The following is a 27,109-nucleotide window of genomic DNA, read 5'->3' as shown; positions in this document are numbered from 1 at the left end:
CGTAGTGGGTTGTGGCACTGCGCGGATTGTCCAGAGATCTACAACCACCGTGTTAGCGGACATCATTGTAAAATCAACAAACGTTCTATCTGCATCTTTTGTAGATCTGTGAAAATGGTCCACCCCAACACTTCCGGTGGCCGAGGAGGCGGGGCATACTCATCGAGCATGGCGGACGAAATCCAGTAAAATAGTTTGTTTTCATGTGGCTTGATAAGGTAAATTGAATGCTTCACTTTACAACATTGCAGTCAACATTCAATTGATTACGCCTCTTAACCGCGGCGTAAGTATAGTCTCAAAGTCAGTGTGTTACCCAATGCATTATATTCGTTTCATTGTATTAGCATGGTCAACTTCCAAAGGGGCTAAAACGCTAACGTTATTTCAGTAATCCCACCACGTTGTATTTGCTTGCAACAAGAGCGCTTAGAGCCTTGGGATATGTGTGCGATTATGTGCAAAATAATTCTGCATTGTTTATCGGCGAAGTGCTCGTTTAACGTTAAAGGATAATACAAGTTTGACATGTAGGTCGCAAGCCATTCTTGCCTTGATAACATACACACATTTAAATTTTTGTAGTTATTCTGGTGCATCTGAAAATGTGTCTTGAACATGTTCTAGCCTCTTTCGCGACTGTGATACACCGAGTGAATCCACAGTCACTTCCTAGCCCATAGCAAACCAACGTATGTTGACCATGAAGGACTGGTTCTGCCCGAACAGTTCGTTATACAAGTATCACAGAGACATTTCAAATGTACTCCCAGTTGCACGAGGGTTTCGGACAAGAATACGGGATGGTTTGAAAGCTTGGCGTTGCTAATAAACATTTAAAATATTTGTTATAAACTGGTCAACACTGCATTCTTTCCGGTGTTTGTTGGGTGCATGATGCGCATGCGCTGTGATCACAGCGCAGGCGCACCAGGCAGCCAAATACGGAAGTAACGCCGTTTTGAGCAGTGTTGACCAGATTATAAAAATATTTCAAACGTTTATTAATAATAATAATAATAATAGATCAAATGTATATAGCGCCTTTCATAGAACCCAAGGTCGCTTCACAATCAGGACAAAAAATAGGGCAAGGAAAATAGGGGGGGGGGGGGGGGGGGAGGGGATGGGGGAAGGTAGGGGATAATGGACCTAATTTAATCTAAACTAACTGGTGGGGAAAGCCTTGGTGAAGAGGTGTGTTTTTAGAGCGGATTTGAAGGTGTCCAGGGTTGGGGCGTTGCGGATTTCGGGGGGGGGGAGAGAGTTCCAGAGGGTAGGGGACGCCACGCTGAAGGCTCTGTCCCCAAAAGTCCGTAACCTGGTGCGAGGGATGGAGAGGAGACCTAGATCAGAGGATCGTAGGTTCCGGGATGGAGTGTACTGGTGGAGGAGATCAGACAGGTACCGGGGGGCGAGGGCATGGAGGGATTTGTAGGTGAGGAGCAGGAGTTTGAAGGTGATGCGGAACCTGACTGGAAGCCAGTGGAGATGGGTGGGGGTGATGTGCTGCCAGGGCTTGGTGTGAGTGAGAACCCTGGCAGCTGAGTTCTGAACATACTGTCCAGGGCTTTGCTGGGTACCCCGAACAGGACTCCATTACAGTAGTACAACCGGGAGGTGACGAATGAGTGGATCAGGGTCTCAGCCACAGAGTCTGAGAGTGCGGGTCGGAGACAGGAGATGTTCCTGAGGTGGTAGAAGGCAGACTTGGTGACAGATTTGATATGGGAGTGAAATGAAAGTGTGGAGTCAAGGGTGACGCTCAGGTTACGGACTTCGAGAGACGGGGAGATGGAACAGCCGTCAACGTGGAGGAGGAGATCTCCAACCTTCCCGAGCAGTGCCTTGGGGGCCACAACCATGAGCTCTTTTTGCTGTTGAGTTTAAGTAATTTGGTTGCCATCCAGGTTTTTATAGCGTGGAGGCAGTTGACTACTGACTGTGGGGGGAGCTGGGAGGATGGTGAGGTGCTGATATAGAGCTGAGTATCATCAGCATAACAATGAAAGTTGAGTCCGTGGTGACGTATAATCTGACCAAGGGGGATCATGTAAATGGTGAATAGTAGGGGACCCAGCACGGAGCCCTGGGGGACACCGTGGTTGACTGGGGCCGGGGGGGAGGATGAGCCGCTGACGCTGACAAACTGAGATCTATTTGTGAGATATGAATGAAACCATGACAGAGCTGTACCGGTGATGCCTAGGTTGTCGGAGAGGCATTTGAGGAGGACTGAGTGGGATATTGTGTCGAACGCCGCGGAGAGGTCGAGAAGGATGAGGAGGCTGATGTGTCCGGAGTCTGCAGCAAGGAGGAGGTCATTAGTGATCTTGATGAGGGCGGTCTCTGTGCTGTGATGTGCTCGGTAGGCTGACTGAAGGGGTTCGTAGAGCTCATGGTTGGACATTAGCAACGCCGAGCTTAGCAACGCCGAGCTTTCAAACCATCACATATTTTTGTCCGAAACCCTCGTGCAACTGTGAGTACCTTTGACATTTCTCTGTGATACTTGTGTAACGGGCTAGGAAGTGACTGTGGATTCACTCGGTGTATCACAGTCACGAAAGGGGCTAGAACATGACGTGCAACCATGTAATACTTGTTATTGTGATATACAGTATCTCATGTATAAGTCCATTTACTTTTTAGACACTGTAACTGAGGGGTTACAAAACCCTGACTGTATTAAAGATTGTGATAGATTAAACCACTGCTAGTTATGTACTTTAATTACTGGCCAAACAGTACATCAAATATAGATGGTGAACACCCACAAGAACACGGCATTGACACAGAAATACTATTGGAGGGTAATTTATTATTATTAGGCAACGTTAGGTTACAGAATGAGAATTAGGGTCGCGCTTGTATGGCGAAGAATATACGTAAAGTCAGTCAAGAGCATAAGTCACTAAGAATAGCAGGAATCCTACGATGGGTCTAAGCTGACGCCACCTGTTGTATAGTAGCAATTATATAGGGCAACACCGGTACCAACTGGAGACAATGGGTTCCCTCCGGGGTGTAAGGCCTGGATGGTAGAGGAATGTTCGGGTACTCCGTCTGAGTCAACGAGGAATAAAGAGACTCCAGGTACAGGAGTCGGTGCTTGTACTCCCTTGATCAGCAGACAAAAGCAATAGTTGTAATCCAAGATGCTCGACAGCATTGACGACAGCTAGCCAGCCCCGTCCACGAGGCAGGCCCGAGTGATAATCCTCACGAGGTTAAATCCCAAACGATAGTGGAAATCAACGATGCTCTTCTCCGGTAGTCACGTCCCAAATCAATATAATCCAACCAGGAATGGTTCTGCAATCGCCGGCGCCGATTCTCCTGTGTACATGTCCAACGGTTCTCGCCTAGGACTCCTCGGGTGTGGGCGACGTATTTAGGCCACACAGCCTGGATAAGTGCACTAGCTAAAGACACGACGAACCGATGGGTAATGCTACACACGGAAGAACTGTGACCGCACGATATACAATAAATGATCGACTATTGACTTCACATTAGATTAAGTCGAACTCAACGTTACTTCATTAAACTCTGACACTTTAACATTCTATTCGCACGCGGTTCTCAATGCTCTATTTAGATGCAAGGTTGCTCACTTCACTGCACGTTGACTCGTGGTGAAGGTGGGTAAGGTTTAGGTAAGGTTTAGGTAAGGTACTGCCGTTTACACCTGCGCCGTATTTATACTTAAGTGAATATCTAGTCCCAACCTCAGTCCTTGTCTCGTATTACTACGCAGACTCTGGGCATGTTCTGACATGCCTGCAGTTGTCTTTGAACTTGCCGTTGGGGGCTTGCGCGTTGGCGCCTGGGGGCGCTGTCCAATAGGAGAGCGAATATTACTCTGGTCTGTACGCAGGTAAAGGGATATTCCGTGTATATATATAAATAATATACAAAGTATATCAAACGATACATATATATATTCAGTTTAATCTGGCCCTTCACAACAGACACTGTCCTATTAATGTACAGTTTCCTCCCCCTCAAATGTATATATTCTCTTTTAGAAACTCTGTCATCTTGTATGTCATAAATGTCTGGATGTAACAGTACTGTATATCTGTATGTCGTGTATGTCATACATTTTATGATGAATTGAAAATGGGGGACCCTGATGTAAACAAGACGAAAGTCTTTCTCTGGTCTGCATCCCCTTAACAATTGTGTGTTTTCAGCCGTACTGTATTGTACCCATTCTGCAATCTGTTAATAAAGTTTTCAATCAATCAATATAGCACCTCAGATGTTAGGATCACATTTTAATCTAATCTGGTGACCTTTATGGCTTTATGTAGTGCAGGGGTGCCCACACTTTTTCGGTGTAGGTTGTTCGGCTAACAAGCCCTGCTAACAGTCAATGAGCCAGGTGACTACCTGCTTTGGGAGTCCTACTGAGGGAGACGAACACAAGAGGACAAACAAAATAAGCAGGCTGTCACAGCATGAACCTGTATGGCACCTTACTCTTATGACTTGCACTGAATGGAATCAGCCATGGTTGCATAGTCCGGACAGTAGCTGCTGGAGTAGCCACCCTCAAGCAACATTACAAATTAATCTGATCATCAGTCATGGTGGAACAGTATTTGGACTTAATTATCTTCATGTGGGAAAGGCTGACTCGCATAAATAAGTGGAGCCGAATAATGCAGTCAAGAAGGTAGCACATTTCCTCATGTTTGGGTACTTTTCCTCTGTGAGTAAGTTTTAGAACTGTCCATGAGCCCTGGACTTCAGCTGAATGTCAGCTTGTAGTGTCAAAATCTCATCCTCCAGACTAGAATGAATCTTAAAAATACATGGCAGCAGCAATAATGTGATATTGTGCAGACTGCAGACTGTTCTGTTTAACCCTTCATTTACTATCATTTACCTTTGGACAACAATAAACCCTGTAAACCGAACCGGCGGCAACTTTGGACATTCAATTCATTCAACATCACAACTTTGGTACAGCGTGAAAAGGCACATTAGCGGGTGCATCGTGGACGACTGTCAGCACACCCAGGAATTACAGTCGGCCACTACACCCCCCCCCCCCCACACACACACCCTAGGCCAGGGGTTCCCAACCTTTTTTCCCCCAGGGACCCCCAAACATCTCTGATGAAATTCCTGGACCCCCCTCCTAATAAAATACCATAAAATACTTTTTTTTGTCATTTTAATACTTTCTTTTGTCATTTTAATAACAAACTGCTTATACACAGGCATATGCATCATAATTAGACCCACTATGCTTCTTTGACTTGTGCCTTCAATCAACAAATCTCATCTTGCACCATATGTATTTCAAAATGTTGGCCAATATTCAAATCCTGTATTCATCCTCTCAAATCAGGCCCTAATGGTGAACGGTTTGCATTTATGTTGAATGAAGTAAGAATCCACTGCAGTAAAAATATCCTCACCTCGAGTGGTGGTAGTAAGGTTGACTGACATGAGAATGTCCTGCTTCAGATCCTCATTTTCGATATACTGTACATAAACGATGAGCACAGCCTCGTCTGCAACAGTTGTAGTTTCATCAAGTTGTATGGCAAATGGACCCTTTCTAAGCTTTTCTGACAGCTGCTGCTCGCAATCACTTGACATCTTATCAATTCGGTCTTTCACTACATTGTTCGAGAGTGGTACTGATTTTAGTTTATCCGCCACCTGTGGGCTGCACAGTTTCTAAACCATTTTGATGCAGGCTGGTTTGATGAGCTGCTCGCCAATATTGTGCGGTTTCTTTGCTTTTGCAATTAAAAGCGAACACTCAAAGGAGGCTTCGGTAGCCTTCTGTAAATCACTGCCACCCCTGCTCCACGCTACTCTAACATCAACAGGCTTGTTCGCCTTGAGAGACTGTTCTTTCCTCCGAAAAAAGTCTGGATCCTTCCCAACGGTTTCTGGGTGCTTAGACGCCTGATGTCTCTTCAGCTTGCTGGGCTTCAGGCTTGAGTTTGCCAACTTTTCTCCACAAATCACACACTCAGGTCGTTTGTCTGGTCCCTCAGTGAAGCCCATGGTGATGTAATGGTGCTGTAGGTCCTAACTTTTTTTGCAGATGAGCTGCCGTCATCTCCTTTTCGTTTGTCACACATTTTCGCCTCTGGCGGCTGACTGCAGACGAGCCGAGAAAGTTAACTAGCGTGCTAGGCTAGCTACGGAAAGTGATAGTCAACTGATTCGCGTTTTAGCGGCTACCCGGTAGCCTACTGTTAACGTTCAAAAATCATGTCTAGATGTTTATTTATTTATCTTTATTTTTTATTCTAGTGGAGAGACTATTCATGCTTCTGATGATAAAAATATGCTAATTAAATATTTCTCTGAAAGGGGAAAAAAAAAAAGACCTCAAATTAGGGGTGGACGGTATAAACGGTATACGGTATAAACGGTATTAATTTGCTCTACGGTATGGATTTTGACTATACCGTTTAACCGGTAGAGCAGCTCTAAAATAGCAATGACGTCATGTAACCACAGCGTGACTATTTCAATCGCATTTGCCCCTAAAAATAGATAGAATTAGTCATAGATAATAGATATGTGCAAACTGGAAAAAGTTATTTAGGAGGCTTCGCGCAGTGGGCGTGTCAACACGCAATTGTCATTTCATAATAAACACATATCACCGCGGCGCACAGCAAGTTTCAATTTCAGTTCCTGCCATTTTTAACCAGTGGAGAAAGGTAAGATATTTCCCTATCGTTTTTCTTATATGAATTATTCTACGTTAATAAAACATACCTGGTGATCAACTACAGTTTGCTGTAAACATTACGATATGTGTGTAGTGTTATGATAACGACGGCAGCAGCGGGAGCCGGGAGGAAGGCGTGCAGCAGTGGATTTGCGAATAGCATGCAGCTGCAGAGCCGCAGAGCCAGTGGCTCTTTCAGGTCTGGTCACAGGCCCGTCAAACAGCGCCCGCCCCCCCACCCTTGCGCCGTTCTGACCCCCATCGTCTCTAAGCATTTTGTGTGTCAATTTGTTGACACATGTGTCAATTTGTTGACACATGTGTCAATTTGTTGACACAATTGTCAATTCTTAAAGCTGAGGATGAGTGGCACCTTTGTCTCAATTCTTATTCAATTCAATTCGCTCTGCGGCTCTGCAGCTACATATGCTTCTAGCAAAATCCAGCCCCGCTGTTTGCAATGGGAGCAGGAGTCTCGACTCGGGACTTATTTTATTTGGAATATAATGACTTTATACGCAAAAGTAGCCTAGTTTTAAGTTAAAATATTATAAATCTACATGCCTTGAGGATGTCATTCTTTATATAGCCTGCCTATCAGGCAAAAAAAATTATTCTAACAGAAACACTGATACCGTGATATATACCGTTACCGTCTATGCTTCAAATTATACCGTGATATAAATTTTAGACCATACCGTCCACCCCTACCTCAAATCATCTGTGGTCTGGCGGACCCCCTGCGCCCCCTGGCGGACCCCCAGGGGGTCCGCGGACCCCAGGTTGGGAATCACTGCCCTAGGCCATTTAACCCCACAGCTCTTCTCTCTGACCGGCACACTGGCCTCAGTACCATCTACATCCCCTCCTACAGAGCTTTCCCCCTCCTCCTCAGTGATGATAATAATAATAATAATAATAATAATAATAATAATAATAATAATAATAATAATAATAATAATATATTTGCTTTGTAGGGCGCTTTATAATTGTGGAGCAAATCTCAAAGCTCTACAGTGTAAAAGAACATAAACGTTAACAAGGGTAAAAAAAAAAAAGCAAGACTAAAACTAGTAAGGAGTAAAAAGAACACAAACATTTGTAAAAGAGTTAAAAAAAAACATGAAATAAGAAGGGCTAAAACTGGGGGGGGGGGGGGGGGGGACGACTTGTGGAGCTAAAACTAGATAAAAATCAACAAAAGGCTCTATTAAAAATATTTTGAGGCCCTTTTTAACACTTTGAGTGCCAGCAGGGGGCGCACGATTTATTGCTTGAATGCCAGCCTTTTTAGACAGATTTTCCGATATTTCATGATTTTCACGGAGCTATTTCTATATTCTATATTATGGCTATGTGTGTCTAATATGCTCGTCGCTTATCAATGACTTGCTTGCAGTCAACATGTATGAAACGGATAGTTTTTTCATCTGTACATTTCCGTTTTATACCATTTTGAAAAACGCTCGTTTTTGAAAATTTCCAGAAAATAAAAAATATTCTGTGATAAACGCCCTTTAGTAGAATACACAACACGTTTATGAATCGTTTTCAAATAAACGCTAGATTATCGATGGTATATGTGTACTTATGCACGCTAGAGAAGCGGGCTGAAAAATCGATTATCTATTTCCTGGTCAACACACACACACACACACACATACACATATAGGGGACACGTTGAGATATATGTGAAAAAAACTCTGATTACCCCAAGACTGGTAAAATAGATTCCTTACCTCACATCAGATGTTCTGCAAAAAGATTTTTCCAATTCCTGATCACCATTCCAAATATCGATCGCGTTTATTGATCCAACGTTAGGTACTCGAAACACACATTCCACGCTGTTCTGAGTGTCTACAATTAATGGGATCGGCTTGGGTTACATGCCTGATAAGTAATCCAATGGATGCATTACCATCCGGGAGACGATAGGGGGCGGTATTTTCCCTGTTCGAGCTCAGAGCCAGTCCCAATGGTAACGTGAGGCTAAATTGATGAAAAATGTATGGATATCGCTAATAAAAGCAATAACGATTAAAAAACTAGACTTCTCGTCATTGGCACTCAACGCATGGCATGAAATAACGAGATTTCTCGTGGCTGGCACTCAAAGTGTTAAAAACTAGAAACGCCAAGGAAATCATTCAAATAAGCTTTGTTTTTATTTGACACAAAAATTATTAAACCAAGATGAATTTCCCTATTGGGATTGAAGTGCAAACCTACCTTTCACCAATCTTCACTTAAACAAATAAAAATGTATATATATATATATATATATATATATATATATATATATATATATATAAAAGGTTACGCTTGATCAAACGCAATTAATTATTACAATTAATGTATAAAACAAAAAGTCATGCACTTCCAAGAAACATTCAAGAATTGTTCTTTGATAGGGAGGGGGGTTATAATCTGAGGGGAAAACACAATTTAAAGGTGCTAAACGTACGCACTACCATGAGAAAACACTGCATCTCAATATGTGGAGTGAAACTGTGGAACAGTCTAAATGTGGTGCTAAAGCAATGTCCAAACATGAGACAATTCAAACTGATGTATAAGGAAATTATGTTCACAAGGTACAGGGATGAAGAAGGGACTTGATATTCACGGGTGTTTACATTTTTATTTTGTTTTCTATTTTATTTTATTTTATACATATATAGTTTTTGTTTTGCATATATATATATATATATTTTTTCTTTTTTCTTTTTTATGTTTAAAATAGTACACTCATTTGAGTAGTGGAAAAGGGGTAGGATTAAATAAGTGTATACTTCTTCCTACTCCTTTTCGAACATGCAGATTGAGTTGTTTTTTCTTTTTTGTTATTGTTTGTTGTATTCATTGCATGTTCGAAATAAAGACTTCAAATCAAATCAAAAAAATCAAATCAAAACATAGATGAATGTCCCTATTGGGATTAATAGTGCAATAACTTGCTTTTTCAACAAACTTCATTTTTGAAAATCGTCCTAAATCATTTAATCAATCAAATCGATTACTCGCCCAGCCCTAACGTGACGTTAATGTTTGGTTTGGTTGTCCTCTCCCAGGAGAGCAGAGCCCCAACGTGTCGTTGATGCAGAGGATGTCGGACTTGCTGTCCCGCTGGGTCGAGGAGGCCAGCGAAGCCCAGAGCAGCCGGGACACCCGGCCACAGACACGGCCACAGACACGGCCTCCAGGTGAGGACACAGACATGGACACAGACACAGACACGGCCTCCAGGTGAGGACACAGACACGGCCACAGACACGGCCACAGACACGGCCTCCAGGTGAGGACACAGACATGGACACAGACACAGACACGGCCTCCAGGTGAGGACACAGACACAGCCACAGACACGGCCTCCAGGTGAGGACACAGACACGGCCACAGACACGGCCACAGACACGGCCTCCAGGTGAGGACACAGACACGGCCACAGACACGGCCACAGACACGGCCTCCAGGTGAGGACACAGACACGGACACAGACACGGCCACAGACACGGCCTCCAGGTGAGGACACAGACACGGCCACAGACACGGCCACAGACACGGCCTCCAGGTGAGGACACAGACACGGACACAGACACGGCCACAGACACGGCCTCCAGGTGAGGACACAGACACGGACACAGACACGGCCACAGACACGGCCTCCAGGTGAGGCTTTGAGCTGAGGCCAATAAACTCTCCACTCCCGTGACTATTCTCCACTTGCACAATGTGGGGGCTGGCATATCCGGTTACGTCTTCCGCCGTGTAGACTTCTTCCGGTCCCATCACAATACATAGACTTTAGCAACTTTTCTCCCGTCAATTAAACAACTTTATCGTCACTTTTTTCTTTTTGAATTACTTAAAAAAATTATTTAATAAGCAAACGTTTGTAAAGTGTGTTTGTCAGCGGGGTCTTTTAAGGTTTTTGGGCTGTATTTCATGTACAAAAGTTTATTGTTAGCCACATTAGTAGGGGTGGAATGGTACGCATTCGAACCGTACACCGTTCGGTACGACCTCCACGGTTCGGGGCATGTGTGTATTGTTCGGTTATTGGGATGCGCAAAAGAATACGCACATACACACCCAGAGAGGCAGTAACTAAGTTAGCCGCGGGCTAAGCAACTAGCGTTAGCCGCGAGCTAAGCTAACTAGCGTTAGCCGTGAGCTAACCGTGGAAAAGCTCACAGCGAGGTAATTCCACGACACCAGTTCCATTAGTGGGGAAGGGGGGGGGGGGGGGTATATTGACGAGGCTTGACAACAGAGGTTCAAAGATAACTTCACATTTATTGGCTGTTTATATTATATCATCAGGGCTTCTCCAGGTTCCAACGGCGTGTTACTGGTGACTATTTACTTCCTCGTGTGACGTCACTTCAAATACGGCTACCAGGACGCTCAAAAAGCGAGTCGAGACGATTAGGTACCATGCAGTGAAAAGCGGCATAAGAGAATACTTCATAATATGTCATGCAATTAAAAAGTAAATATATATTTAGTACACATGATTTATTTATTTTAAACAACAGTGACTTTTCCTTTTTGATAAGAAAGTCTAGTGCTGGTTGAGCATATGCATACTTTATGTTGATGGCCTTTGTCTATAATGTGGCCACAAAAATAGAAAGGTTTAATTATTTTGTTAAGTTAAGTTAATACTTTGACAAATGTTGCCTATATTTTCAGTTCGGTCTTTGTGTGCCAAACATTATTTAAGGCAAACCACTGTAAACAATTTTTTTTACCAAATAAATGAGAAGCATGTTTAAAATCGGCAATGCCTCCCCTCTTGCTGTACCAAAATATCTCCTAGCTCTAACCATCACTGTAAAAATAATGTACCTGATGTCAAACTACCTCATTCTTTCAGTTTTTGCAAGACTACGTCCTTGAGAATAACTGAAAAGTTGGATTATCTTTAGGCTATATATCTTATGCTGAGTGAGACAGGGAGCCAGTGAAGGGACTTGACGGATGGGTGTGATATGGTGGTATTTCCGCACTCCCATCAGGATCCTAGCAGCGCTATTCTGGATGCATTGTAGCCCTTGGATGTTCTTGCTAGGGATCCTGATGAGGAGTGCGTTGCAATAATCCAGCCTGGAGGAGACAAAGGCGTGGATGAGCTTTTCGGCGTCGGACAGAGTGAGTGTGGGGCGAAGTTTGGCAATGTTCCTCAGGTGGTAAAAGGAGTTTTTGTATCTAGGAATTTTATGTGAGCCTCAAAGGTCAGGTGGGGGTCCATTTTAACACTGAGTGCCAGCCACGCGAAATCTTGTTAGTTCATGCCATGCGTTGAGTGCCAAGAACGAGAAATCTCGTTATTTAATCATTATCTTTTTTATTATCGATTTCCATTTATTTTTCATCAATCTAGCCTCACGTTACCAGTGGGGATCTGGCTGAGCTCGAACAGGGAAAATACCGCCTCCTATTGTCTCTCCGGATGGTATTGCACCCATTGGATTGGACTGAATGAAATGGATGGGAAAAAAAGTGTCCGGAATCCACATTTTACATTTACATTTTACATTTAGTCATTTAGCTGATGCTTTTATCCAAAGCGACTTACAAGTTCTGTACGACAAGTCATCAGGAAGGGTACAACTCTATCAGCTGAGTAACAATGTTCATCAGTGTTGCGTGTTACAGTGTAGGTTAGTTTATTAGGACAGGTGCATGACAGTAAGGTTAGTTAGGTTTTTTTCTTTTCTTTTTTTCTTTTTTATTATTTCAGATAATGGTTGAAGAAGTGCGTCTTTAGTCGACGGCGAAAGATTGGACGGGATTCGGCTGTCCTAACTGGGGTGGGTAGTTCATTCCACCATTGTGGGGCAAGGACTGAGAATAGGCGGCTTCTCTTTGATGATAGGAGTGGATAGGAGTAGGTCTGAGGCGGCCAGAAGATGCAGAGCGTAGGGGTCTTGAGGGCATTTTACTTGTCAGGCATGTAACCGGAGACGATCCCAGTCATTGCCCACCCTCAGAACAGCGTGGATTATGTCTTTCCAGTACCCGGCGTTGGATCAATAAACACGATCGATATTTGGAATGGCGATCAGGAATTGGAATAATCTTTTTGGAGAACATCGATCTGAGGTAAGGAATCTATTTTACCAGTCTTAGGATAATCAGAGCTTTTTTCACAGAGATATCAACGTGTGCCCTGTGTGTGTGCGTCTGTGTGTGTGTGTGTGCTGATCAGGAAATGGATACTCGATTTTTCAGCCCGCTTCTATAGCGTGCATAAGTACACATATACTATCGATAATCTAGTGTTTATTTGAAAACGATTCATAAATGGGCCGAAAAATTACAAAGTTTTTTGTGTATTCCAGAATATTCCAGTAAAGGGCGTTTATCACAGAATCTTTATATTTTCCTGAAACTTTCAAAAAACGAGTTTTTCAAAATGGTATAAAACAGAAATGAACCGATTAAAAAAAACAATCCGTTTTCGACAATGTTGACTGCAAACAAGTCATTGATAAGCGACGGCCATATTATACACATAGCCATAATTTAAGATGTAGTTTATGCGTTCGCAAATATGAGAGCTCTATCATTGAAGTGGGCGTTGGCATTCAACGGGGTTCCGGGGCACCGGACGCGTGGCACGGAAAGTGTTAATGCTGATTTTAGATTGGTTAAGATTGTTGACGCACACACACGCTCACACACGCTGCTCGTAGTGCCCTCATTGCCCCTCCCCCTCACAGACCCGTCTCATTCGCAGGTTCTCTTTTAACATCACTGAAGCATTAAACAATGGCCCAGTAAACTATTCACTTTAGTTTAATACACAAGGCGTTGTCTAACGTTATCTAGCTGGCTAGCTACTGATAGCTCATAACATCAAATTCGTTTTTGCAGCTGTGGCTAACGTTAGCTAGCTAAGTTACCGATCTTCGGCTGGCTAACGTTAGCTACCTAGCAACTGTATCTAGCTATGGATGGGTACCGAATTCGGTACTTTTAAAGGTACTTACCGAAACACGTCGGTACTACAGAGTATCGATTCACGTGAGATACCAAAATTATTTTTTTTATTTTTTATTTTTTCATGTCAACGTTCACACGCACAATATACGCTTACCTAGGATTTGACTTGATTCAACAACAAAGCAGTCGGGGCAATGGCAAGCCGAAAACGGTCGAAAGTGTGGTTATTTGAAGTTGAGGTAGGTAGATTACATTTTTAGAGACTAAAGTACAGAAAAAAGGTACCGTTGGGTACCGGTATCGATTCACAGGTACCGGTACCGTATCGGTTCAAAACTTCAAATGTGAACGGTACCCATTAGGGCTGTCTTAAATACTTCGAAGCTTCGAAGCTTCGTTCGATGGCACAAGCTTTGATCATAAAAAAAAATCGAAGTAAAAAATATATATATATATATTTTTTTTTTTAGTTTTTTTTTTTTTACTTCGATGTGTGCGGGGGGGGGGGGGGGGGGGACAAATACACTGGAGGAAAGTAACCCAGCTCAGCACTGCCCAAATTATATCATCACTATTGCCTGTTTGAAGGATATCATCCTCAAACATATACACCTACATGCCTTGTAGAATTCCACACATAAGAAAGAAAGATACTGGGATGAATAAACAAAATAGGAAATAAAATGTAGAAATGCATGCAATAAATAAATATGAATCTCCATATATGAAATAGAACATTTAGATAAGGTGCTACTGAGATGTTTTGGTGAGTTCTTTGTTTTTTGTGGAAGTAGCCCTTCTTAAAAATGCATGAACATTCACTGATAATTGGTCTGTAGTAGGGCTGGGCGATATGGAAAAAAATCATATCGCGATAACGATATGATAATTTTATTTTATTTCTCGATATCGATAATTATCGAATTGTTATAAGTATAATTTTTTTTTTTTTTTTTTTAAACATTTTTTTTTTTTTTGTTTATTTTGCAGCAATTCTTTGCCATCTTTAGTGTTACATCCCCTCACACTCCAGTTCTCAGGCTGCAGCTGGTTTAAAAGCTAAAGTAAACCGGCTTCTCTGCTGGCTGTGGCTCCAGAGGAGTTGAACAGTTCTGGCTCACCAGCAAAAATTAGATTTTAATTCGAATCTTCGGGGATTTTTTTTTTTTAATCTTATGTTGTGGGACTTGTACAGCACTTTCGTAAACTTTGTTGTTTTTAAATGTGCTCTATAAATAAAGTGGATTGGATTAATGAATTAAGTAGCCCCTTTCGTGACTGTGACGCAGCCAACAAGGTTTCACTCGGCTGTGTGATTTAATTCAAGGTGGATCGCTGTTGTCGTTTGAACAACTTCAGATTTCATGGGAACTACCAATCCCCCAAATCAAGAATGTTTAAGATGAATGAACTAAGATTTTGATTATTTGAAATATGGCCTGTGTAGACTAAACTATGCACAGAATTATGTCAGTCTACAAGGTCCGGATTCTACATGGTCCGGCAATGTAGACCTTGTAGACTCCAATATTCACACAGTGATTATTTTGCTCTCATGTCATGCTTAGGTTGGGATTCCTTTCGGCATGTGAATATGACCCATGAGGTGTGTGAACCACCTGGCACTAAACACAGTCTTCTAACAATTTTTTTTTCTCCCTTCAGATTTGACAATGGCTCCACCCCCTTCTGGCCCCAAAAAAGGCCCCCCCAATAAAGGCCCCCCCAATAAAGGCACCCCCAATAAAGGCACTCCCAATAAAGGCACCCCCAATAAAGGCACTCCCAATAAAGGCCCCCCCAACTATGGCACCCGCAAAGGCCCCAGTTATTTCTACTGTGCCGTATGTCGCAGGTCCCATCTGGCAGACGTAGGTTGCTGTATTTCTACAAATCAAATGATAATACAATTGTATTTTGTCATAGTTGAATAAAATGTACATGCATGTTTTAAGCTCTTTATATTAACTTAACAACATATTCCAGTCATCTACATCAACGGTTACTGTAACAGTTTATTTAGAGCCTAATTGCTAATACTGACAACATATTTCTTGCTCTGACAGAAAATACATATGCATATGCACAGTATGCATCATCACAAAGAGCTTGGGAAAGTGATGGGCAGGTGAGTTGCAAATATGAAATGTCTGTATCTGACCTCCATCACCACCACCCCCCCCCCCCCCCCCCTTGTTCAAAACCGTGTGTGTGTGTGTGTGTGTGTGTGTGTGTGTGTGTGTGTGTGTGTGTGTGTGTGTGTGTGTGTGTGTGTGTGTGTGTGTGTGTGTGTGTGTGTGTGTGTGTGTGTGTGTGTGTGTGTGTGTGTGTGTGTGTGTGTGTGTGTGTGTGTGTGTGTGTGTGTGTGTGTGTGTGTGTGTGTGTGTGTGTGTGTGTGTGTGTGTGTGTGTGTTGGGAAGTGATATGACTGAAAGAAGTGTTGGTGTTATTTGGGAAATGATGACTTTGGATTTTTACCTGGGTGGGCTGTCCAGGTAACATCTTATGTGTCGATGGGCATATTCTTTATAACAGTGATGGCTTGTCCAGCATTGTTGGGCTCTTACCGCTGTTTTCTTTACTTGCGATTAAGACATTTTTATTGGGAACAACGTTTCAGGATCGGGTTATCTCTCAGATATACTGTATTAACACGAAGGTCCTTGTGTGTTTCAGGATTTTCATCAGGTTATCTCAGATAATACTGTATTAACACAATGAAGGTCCTTCCCAGTAACAATGTTTTAACTGCAAGTGAGGGAGACTGTGCGGAAGTGCCTTCCTTCATTGTTCAAGTACAGTCTTTTCAGTACGGAGGTTCAGTAGTCTTAACATTATGATGGTTGAGTAGCAGTACAGTCTTTTCAGTAGTCTTAACATTATGATGGTTGAGTAGCAGTACAGTCTTTTAAGTAGTCTTCTTAACATTATGATGGTTGAGTAGCACAGTACAGAGGTTCAGTAGTCTTACTCTTAACATTATGATGATTGAGTAGCAGTACGGAGGTTCAGTATCTTAACATTATGATGGTTGAGTAGCAGTACAGTCTTTTCAGTATTAACATTATGATGGTTGAAAAAAGTTGAGAAAGCGGCCAATTGAATGCCGACGATAAGCCTTTCAAGTGTAAGTAGATAAACTGTTACTATCACAAGTTATGTAACGCCCAACCTAGTTATATGCTGCATATTGCTACTGTTGACACTGATCACATGCAGTGAGTTTGTTTTCCCTACTGCACAGTAGGAGCTGATTTGACCTACTGGGTGAACAGTAGGTTCTAAAAGCACCGTGTGGGTGGGTAGTAGGGTTAGTAGCTTCTGTCTGATTGTGTAGGTAGTGGTACTAGGGCTGTCCCCGACTAAGGATTTGTATAGTCGATTTGTAGTCGCCGAAATTAGCCGATAGTCGACTATTTGGGGTGTGGGGGTGCTTAATGTCTGAAGGAGTCGACGGAAGGCTTCTTGTTCTCTGATAAAGCATGCAATTGGTCCACTGATGGATACATCTTGATATTTGTCTAGTTTAGTGTGTTAGATGGGTGAAATCCTCTTTCAGTGCCTCTGTGCCTGTTTTCTTAGGCAGTTAGCCTCTGGTATGCATGCTATTAGCGTTAGCCACGCTTCTCTGCCTCTTTGCTTTTGGAAAGAATGATTTATAATTTTTTTTTCTTTTATATATATATATATTATTGTTATTATTTTTTTAATTTTGCATTCGACTACGGCTCCTTTCTATCGATTAGTCGACTATTCGACTAATGGGGGTCAGCCACAATCAGCTTCTGTCTGATTGTGTAGGTACTGATGGTAGTAGGGTTAGTAGCTTCTGTCTGATTGTGTAGGTACTGATGGTAGTAGGGTCAGTAGCTTCTGTCTGATTGTGTAGGTACTGATGGTAGTAGGGTCAGTAGCTTCTGTCTGATTGTGTAGGTACGGAGGACTTTTCAGACGTGGCCACAATTGACCTACAGTTCTACTTATTTCTGTCTTCTATGTTCAGGGACTCTGTCCATCAGTGTCAGGCGTGTCAATGCTCCTGCAGTCATCTACATGAATATGCCAAACACATCGCTACCCCTGGACACAGCATCAAGCTGAAGAAGCTGTTGCATAAACTCTATCAGAAGCCCATTCCTCTGGACCGGCTTGTGAAGCCGGAGACCTTCGCCAAAGTAATGAAAAGTAACAAGTTGCAAAAGAATGCCAGGTAAGACGACTCTAATTGAAGTGTAGATGATGCAACTTTACATTTGATTGACATTGTGTTTATTTCCCATGTGACCGGTCTGCTTGTATAAGATGTAATATGAAAAGGGAGCCATATTAAAGGGGGACATTTAAGAATTCATATGTTATTCCTTTGGACTAGGGACAGTACAATCAATATGAACATGATGCATTGAGAGGTGAACCGCTCTTGTGTTTTAGGTTTTTAATTGTTCTTACATTTTTATTGTTTTATATTCTTATTCTTCTTATTTAATTTGTCTTTTTTTTTTACTGTGATGTGAACTTTGCACTCATTTTATTTTGTTGATCTTTCATTTGATTCACAAGCGTTGAGTATGCTGCTTTATATTTTGTATGTTTGCATATATTGGGTATTTGCACAGACCCCAGGAAGAATAGTCCTCACTACGGTGGAGACTAATGGGGATCCTTAATAAACAATAAACATGTCCTTGTCCAACTCTCTCCAAAAGCCATGAACCTAGAATTATAAGAAGAAGATGGGCCACAGCCCCACCGTTCTCCCAGGAGTTATTTAGCACTGGTGGAATATGTTTAGAGGCGGCACGAATGCATACAAAGTCAATGGTGGGGCGTGATCAGATACAGCTTTGCTCTAGGCGGCGTGAACAACGTTTGTTCAAGTTGAAGATGTTTAAACTTGAATGAGAAATTCCTCAGGTGTGATGGGGCAAATAACCTGGGGTGACAGGCATGCTCTCACTGCCCCCTCTCTATTGAACCTGGGGTGACGGGCATGCTCGCCTCTCACTGCCCCCTCTCTATTGAACCTGGGGTGACAGGGCATGCTCTTTCACTGCCCCCTCTCTATTGAACCTGGGGTGACGGGGCATGCTCTCACTGCCCCCTCTCTATTGAACCTGGGGTGACAGGGCATGCTCTCACTGCCCCCTCTCTATTGAACCTGGGGTGACAGGGCATGCTCTCACTGCCCCCTCTCTATTGAACCTGGGGTGACAGGGCATGCTCTTTCACTGCCCCCTCTCTATTGAACCTGGGGTGACATGGCATGCTCTTTCACTGCCCCCTCTCTATTGAACCTGGGGTGACAGGGCATTCTCTGTCGCTGCCCCCTCTCTATTGAACCTGGGGTGACAGGGCATTCTGTCGTTGCCCCCTCTCTATTGAACCTGGGGTGACAGGGCATTCTCTCACTGCCCCCTCTCTATTGAACCTGGTGTGACAGGGCATTCTCTCACCGCCCCCTCTCTATTGAACCTGGTGTGACAGGGCATGCTCTTTCACTGCCCCCTCTCTATTGAACCTGGGGTGACAGGGCATGCTCTTTCACTGCCCCCTCTCTATTGAACCTGGGGTGACAGGGCATGCTCTTTCACTGCCCCCTCTCTATTGAACCTGGGGTGACAGGGCATGCTCTTTCACTGCCCCCTCTCTATTGAACCTGGGGTGACAGGGCATGCTCTCACTGCCCCCTCTCTATTGAACCTGGGGTGACAGGGCATGCTCTCACTGCCCCCTCTCTATTGAACCTGGGGTGACAGGGCATGCTCTCACTGCCCCCTCTCTATTGAACCTGGGGTGACAGGGCATGCTCTTTCACTGCCCCCTCTCTATTGAACCTGGGGTGACAGGGCATGCTGTCACTGCCCCCTCTCTATTGAACCTGGGGTGACAGGGCATGTTGTCAGTCACTGCCCCCTCTCTATTGAACCTGGGGTGACAGGGCATGCTCTCACTGCCCCCTCTCTTTGGGACGCACTTCCAATCCACATAAAAAATGCCCCCACACTGTCCACACAGGCCTCCCCCCTAAACTGCTGTCACCCCCCACCCTATGTTTTTGTCTCTTGTTGACACAAATCTATTTAAGTATCTATTTGAATAATGTTGTCATTATTAAACATTGTTGTTCTTACTTGTTTTATATAATCCCACCATGTAAAGCGTCTTTGTACATTTTAAAGTTAAATGGATCAATCTGGTGCACTTTGCGAGCAAAATAAAGAGGCTAGATCTATGATGAACTCTGTGCTCAAAACACAAAATCAACTAGACAAGTGTTTCCCAATCCTCTCCTCGAAGCACCCCAGCCGTTCAATGTATTTGTTAAATTCCACCACCAGCACACCTGATTCAACTTAACTAGCCCTTTATTAGTTGAATCAGGTGTGCTGGTGGTGGAATTTAACAAATACATGGAACGGCTGGAGCGTCTCGAGGAGAGGTTTGGGCACCACTGGACTAGAGCATACATTTGAGCCATCAAAGAAATGAAGCAAAAGTGGTTACCTGTGTTGAACTGGTTTATTTTTTAGAAAATAAAAAAATATAGTAGATTACTATTACGACTACTACCACTGCCAATACTACTGATACATCCCTATTGGCAAACTTTATATATATTTTTTTAATTATTCATTATACACCTGTGGTGAGACTAATTAGCGGGCCACCACAGTCTAGGTAATTAATGGGAAACCCTGGTTACAACGCCCTTTGTCTCCTAGTGGTAAAAGTGAAACCATTTTCTAACGGGTTGTTTCTTTGACAACACTGAACCACCCTCTCAGCCAAACCAGATATTCGAAACCTGTGATGTCACCAGGGCTCCCATTCAATGTCTATGGAGCGACTCCAGACTTGATACCCGATGACCAAGGAAACTAACTAGTCTTAGTTCCCTTGGTCCTGGCTTTGGGAAAGAGTTGTTCATATTGATATGGGTATATCCTATTTGATTTATAGAGTTCATGTTCGTATTGATATGGGAATATCCAAAATAGTTTAAAGAATTTTTCATATTGTTATGGGAATGTCGTATATGATTTGATATAGTTCATGTTTATATTGTAATGGGAATATCCTGATTTCTTAAATTGAGTGGTATTCCTCAAAAGGTTGTGATCCAACCAATTATATTTTGCACACTTGTCTGAATGACCGTTTCCCTGTTCACTCTCGCCACAGGAGGAAAGCAAACGCAAAGAAGAAAAAGAGAGGGAAACAAGAAGCTGCAATGAAAATACGCCAGGAGGGAGAATCGAGGAATAGCAACATCCTCCATCAAAACAAAGAGAACAGATTGGCTGGCAGGCTCGGATACCCTGATCAATCAAGAACGCCGCTCCACCATGGAGCGCGACAGCCTGCGCAGTCGTGCGAGCCACACGCTCAGCATCCTCAGGTCCAGACCCCTCATAATCAACCAGCGTACAATATGCCTGGCTTTAAGAGACAGTACAGCCAAGGACTCCATGGAGATGTGGACTATCGAAAACAGCGGTTCGATAAAAACACCAGGGATGGAACTGATGCTGCAGAGCGGCCATTACTGTCTAACATGTATGAGGAACAGCATTCTAGCGTAAATCAAGACTTCACCAGTGACTGCTTACCTTCCACTGGAGCCATCAGTTTCGACGCTTCCCAAGAGGGGAGTAAGGAACCTTTTTTTGTAGAAGGTTTATGTAGTTCCTCTGCCCCTAACGTGAAGTCGGCAGATGGATCGTCATCGGACTCCGGTGTCATACGGGATGTCGACGTCAACCGGATGCTTCGTGAAATCAGAAGGTCCCTGGGCGTGAGGGAGCCGTGCAGAGCCGACCGTGAAGCCCGGAGGCTGAGGGCCGAGGCAGGCAGCCAGAGTGAAGCTCACGGCACGCCGCCGAAAGAGGGCCCATCGAGTAGCTCATTTCAAGACCACTGCTCGGTCACATCCCCTCACACCTCCCAAGCAAACGTTGACAAAGTCCAAGTTGACATATCTGCCAAAACCCTGTCTCCGCGAACCCAGGAGGCTAGGGCGACCGTCCCCGCGCCGCCTAAGCCGAGAGTGGCCAAGAACGCGAGGGGAAAGACGCTGCACTCGAAGGTGAGCAGCTCACAGGCCGAGGCTCCCTGGGATCCACAGTCGAACGGCACGGAGAGAGGCCCCCAGTCTGCCGAGACCCCGCTTCTGCAATCCCCGCAAGCAAACGTTGACAAAGTCCAAGTTGACATATCTGCCAAAACCCTGTCTCCGCGAACCCAGGAGGCTAGGGCGACCGTCCCCGCGCCGCCTAAGCCGAGAGTGGCCAAGAAGGCGAGGGGAAAGACGCTGCACTCGAAGGTGAGCAGCTCACAGGCCGAGTGTCCCTGGGATCCACAGTCGAACGGCACGGAGAGAGGCCCCCATTCTGCCGAGACCCCGCTTCTGCAATCCCCGCAGGCCAGCCCAGCAGTCCCTAAGAAAACGAAAGAACGAGTATCAAAAAGGAAACTAAATAAATTGATAAAGTTGGAGCTGTCGGAAGAGGGCTCCGAGGACGCGCAGGAGAGGGATCCCCGAGGAGGGTCCACAGCGCCCAGGCCGCGCTCTCTGCCTCTGGCGGCCTCCCTTAGACGACGCGTAGGCAAGACCACATCCGCCGAGCCCAACCTGAACGCTGCCCGCAGGATCCGAAATGTGGAGGGCGATAAGGAGGGCGACAAGGCGAGGCTGAAACCCACCATCCAGAAGCTGCTCTGCTCGGGAGGGTCGGATAGGAAGGTGAACTGGAGAGAGGTGTACCAGGAGGCTCAACGGAAGAAGCAGGAGAAGGTCAAAGGCAGGCCCAGGTGAGAGAGCCTGTGTCAGGGTAACCGCTGCCAGGTCATGGCTAGAAGGCAATGCATCCACATTTAGTTTGAGCTCAAACTTAATATTATCTTCGAAAATAGGTTATCACAAACTTATTTCTTTCCCCATCTCCATTTGGTAAATAGCACTCAAGCCCTTTACAATTTATTCCTCACATTTGACCCATTCACTCACACATTCACACACTGGTGGCGGAGGTGACCATGCAAGGTCCCAACCTGCTCATCGGGAGCAGTTAGGGGTTAAGTGGGAATCCGGGAGGAGTGGGAATCAAACCGGGAACCTCTGGATTACCAGACGACTGCTCTACCTCCCGAGCCACTGTCGCCCCTACATTTTATTTTAGGGTGGGGTGTAGGGCTGCACGATTCTTGCTAAAATGTGAATCACGATTTTTCTCCCTAAGAATTGAGATCACGATTCTTATTTTTTGTTTTCAAATTGCACTCTTTCTTAACACAATCCCCGCCACACAATATGAGCATCTTATAGCTCTGACGCCACCGCTGTAAGCCTATGGAGTCGCTCACCTTCTTTGCAGGGCTATAACTATTTAAATAGTATAGCTATATCTGCATTACTATGGCCCATTCGACATTGGGTATCTATCGTTCAGGATGTGGGAACGTTATATTTTTCCATTCATACATTGTCGTTTAATACCGTCGTGAATATAAGTGTTTTTAGAGTGGTCTGCGGTAATTCCTAGAACACGAGTTATAGGTCCTGATGCATATTATACTTAATCTATTGGCATTTCGTCCCTATACACGCTACAATAAAAATTTCAAATTCATATGATCGGTATATATTATGCTCCATCATGCATGAAGGAAATGGGGGGGGGGGTTGTTTCTGATGAATTGATTGTCAATAACGGCTTTCTTTAGTACAACATCATACGTTGATCAGATGGATTGCAATGAAAGAAATGGACAATCGAGCTGGAATTAACCTCTTAGCTAATGGGGATCCGAATAAACTAAACTAAACTAAACCTCTGGCCGATGATACTGGGGGAAAAAGATTCCAATTATTTGATTGCCATCTGCTAGATCGTATGTCTATTTGGCCGACACCATAAACTCAAAGCATAATGATTCTTGCGTCTCGAAGGCGATTCAATGCACTCAACTGTTCATCTGGATTCACGTTACAAGAAAATTGCGCCGGGACGCGTCTATATTAAACGGAGCCGAAGAGTGCTTCCGCATTGGCGTTTTGCGCTCTGATTGGCCGAGCGCTCGCGTTCGCATGAGCCGCAACGCGCTCCTCTAGCCAGGAATCGAAACTCCGTTTAAGCTCCAGAGAGCGAGGCTGAAAATCCGCAGTTCTTGCCCCACTGATGGGAGCCGAATCCCGGATCCGAGTTTTCTGATGAATACCCCCAAAATATGGAGGTCCCGAATGCAATTAAGTATTGATTACGCCGTAACGAATCATTAAAAAAATATACCGTTAACTGGAGTATGTTGTTTCTTTACATATATGTTGGATTAGAGAATTGGTTTGTTATGACAATCCAATAAAAAATCGCGATTTACCCGGTGGCTACAACAATCGCTATCTATTCATCCAGATAGTTTTGGTGTGATTTGCCTAGTTTCTGGAGATATGTCATAGAGATATCTGCCGTAGAGATGTATGCCGTCACTCCTATACAATGAAGCTGAGTGGCACTCACGTCTGTGAATTATCTTGAGTAACAGGCTCATGATTTCTGGAAAGAGACGCTGATTTTGAGTTTTTCAAATACATTTCAGGTGAACTGTCCTTTTTAAGGTTATGGTTAACCCTTTATCTACCAGGGATTATTCTGATCATATACCCCTATCTGCCACTGGTGAAAGTCTATGGAGATGTTCCCCTTCTTTGCAGGGCTATAACTTTTTTAATTGTATTGCTAAATTGACATTACTATGGCCCATTCAACGTCAAGTACCGTATCTATCGTTTAGGATGGAGCAACGTTCTACTTTTTCATTCACATATTCATACTAAAATATGGTCTAAAGTATAAATATGTTTTTATCGTTTTCTGTAGCATTCTGCAGAATGTGATTTATAGCCATAAATGCATTATATTGATGATCAAATACAGTTTGATAGCGATCGGCGCCAGATAAAAAATTTCAAATGTACGTGCTTCTAGAAGTTACTACTCATCATCTGATGTTGACCGGATGGGGGGGGGGGTCGTTTATAATTCCGTGGCCAACGTTAGATGATTCATGTAGTGTGGGTGATATGATCATCAGAGCAGTTTGTATCGAACACGGTAATAATAAACGCTGAAACTTACCCCAGTCTCCTCGGGCCGTTGGGCGATCAGCTTGGAGTAGAAAGTTTCCTATTATGGGATGTTGATCTAGATTAACCATTTCCAAGTTGTATAATACTATATACGTCCAAATAACGTTGTTTATTGAGTTAGGGCGAGCAATTGATTATCCAGTGTGTCGAGATGGAGCCCCGGGAGCTATAGCGAGTGGCCGGACCGAATTTGGATGAGCACCACTTTCTGTTTCCGGTTTGCTGTTTGGGCGATCCGCCAATCGGCCACCAGATGGCGCTCTTGAACCGTTGGAGAGTTGAGAGGAGATCAACAGGAGATCTCAAGTCTCCACGGGTGAAATATGATTGCCATCACAGATTTTTGAAATATTGATCTCAATGACGTGTTACGGCGTCATTGGCAGATTACGCATGGCGGAGAATGACGTGTTAACTCGTCCTTGGCGATTAAAGGGTTAAGATAAGGGTTAGGCTTATAAACAACTTTTTAGCTGAAAATGATGACGAGTTCAACGCAATGTGGATACCTCCGGTTTACCTCCATCTCGAAAGTCATGGAAAAAAGAATATACGATCAGGTCGAAAAGTACCTCGCGGGAAGAAATCGAATCTACGAATTCCAATCTGGCTTCAGAACATCCCACTCCACTGACACATGCCTTCTCTATTTGAACGACCACATCAAACAAGAGGTGTACGCGAGCAAATACATGGTCATGCTGGACCTACAAAAGGCCTTCGACACTGTCAATCGCTCCATTCTGATTGACAAGGTAAAAGCAATTGGTTTTTTGATAGTCTATCAGTGAGCTGGATGCAATCCTACCTGGAGGGGAGAAAACAGATGGTGGAGGTAAGCGGTACACTGCCCCCCCTCTCCCAGTGAGCTGTGGTGTTCCACAAGGAAGCATACTAGGACCGTTACTGTTCCTAATTTATGCAAATGACATGTCATCAGCTTGTGACTGCAACTTGTTCCTGTTCGCGGACGACTCAGCCCTGCTGGTCTCTGACAAGAACAAGTTACAGGTTGAAAAAACCCTCAGCTCGGAACTCTGCAGAATCTGCACCTGGCTCGCTGATAACAAACTATCATTACACCTGGGTAAAACAGAGTCCATTCTCTTCGGTTCAAAAAACAAACTCGGCAAGACCGACTGCTTCTCAGTTACAGTGGGTGACAAATATTGTCACAAGGAAAGATGAAATTACATACCTAGGTTCCATACTAGAGGCAACTCTTTCCTGTGACAAAATGGCATCCAATGTAATAAAAAAAGTCAACCAACAAACTAGATTCTTGTACCTGATCTCCTCTCTGGTAAACTAGAATAACCTGAAGACTCTGGCAGGAGCACTCATTCAAGGGTACTACGACTATGCTTGCACCTCATGGTACCAAAGCACCTCAAAGGCGCTAAAAACAAGATTACAAACATCTCAAAACAAACTGGTCAGACTACTGCTTGACCTTACTCCTAGAACCCACCTCACCCCTGCCCACTTTGACAACCTAGGATGGCTTAGAGTAGACGACAGAGTACAGCAACTTGCAATGGGCCTGGTCTACAAGATACACTACACGACCAAGGTACCCATGTACATGACAAAATACTTCCCAAAGGTCAGTGAATACCACAACCACAACACCAGAGGGAGCTCCACAAATCATGTCAGTACTGTCTATCTGTATGTCATATATGTTATGATGAATTGAAAATGGGGGACCCTGATGTAAACAAGACTAAAGTCTTTCTCTGGTCTGCATCCCCTTAACAATTGTGTATTGAGCTGTACTGTATTGTACCCATTCTGCAATCATACAATTTTCAATCAATCAAACCTTCTAGCCATGACCCTGCTGCAACGTCATCAGCTTCCACAGAAGCCTCTTGTCTCATCTATTGGCAGTTAGCTGATGGGTGGGGCAAGTGGCTGGCGATGCCAATTGATTAGGTATTGTCGTTTCTGTTGATTTTTAAATGGTTTTCACGGGCATCTGTGTAGTGTAGAGGTCTGATCACTCGCTTACCACCACAGAGACCCGTGTTCAATTCCCCTTAGCCTTTTTTTGTTTTTGATCCACTTTTTCTCCCCATTTTTTTCTATTTTTTCTCCCATCCCAATTTCGTATTTCCAATTCTTCCCTCCCCTGTCTTGAACGTTGCTAGACTATGCCTCCCACTGGTCGGCTGTAGTGATGATAGAAGCCTTGCATCACGTGTCCCCTCCGATACACGAGGAGGCAGCCTGTCGCATCTTTTCACCGCAGCAGCTTGAACTCTCAGTGGCGAGGAGTAACGCGTGGGAGG

General features: G+C 44.0%; 1 protein-coding gene across 1 annotated transcript in view; it reads left to right on the top strand.

Annotated features, from left to right (window-relative positions):
* The first annotated feature begins 169 nt into the window (after positions 1-169).
* Positions 170-27,109, top strand: part of LOC311229199 (zinc finger protein 106-like) — a 65,855-nt gene continuing 38,915 nt past the window's right edge. Inside the window, exons 1-6 of the mRNA XM_084315268.1 lie at positions 170-218; positions 9,790-9,921; positions 15,335-15,540; positions 15,736-15,797; positions 17,673-17,879; positions 20,852-22,480. Coding sequence (XP_084171394.1) covers positions 9,816-9,921; positions 15,335-15,540; positions 15,736-15,797; positions 17,673-17,879; positions 20,852-22,480 — 2,210 coding nt within the window. The 5' untranslated portion in view covers positions 170-218; positions 9,790-9,815. The remainder of the gene's footprint in view (positions 219-9,789; positions 9,922-15,334; positions 15,541-15,735; positions 15,798-17,672; positions 17,880-20,851; positions 22,481-27,109) is intronic.

The sequence above is a fragment of the Notolepis coatsorum genome (assembly GCF_963971535.1).
Source record: "Notolepis coatsorum genome assembly, chromosome: 5".
In the NCBI taxonomy this organism is placed as follows: Eukaryota; Metazoa; Chordata; class Actinopteri; order Aulopiformes; family Paralepididae; genus Notolepis; species Notolepis coatsorum.
This window is presented reverse-complemented; position numbering and strand designations above follow the sequence as displayed.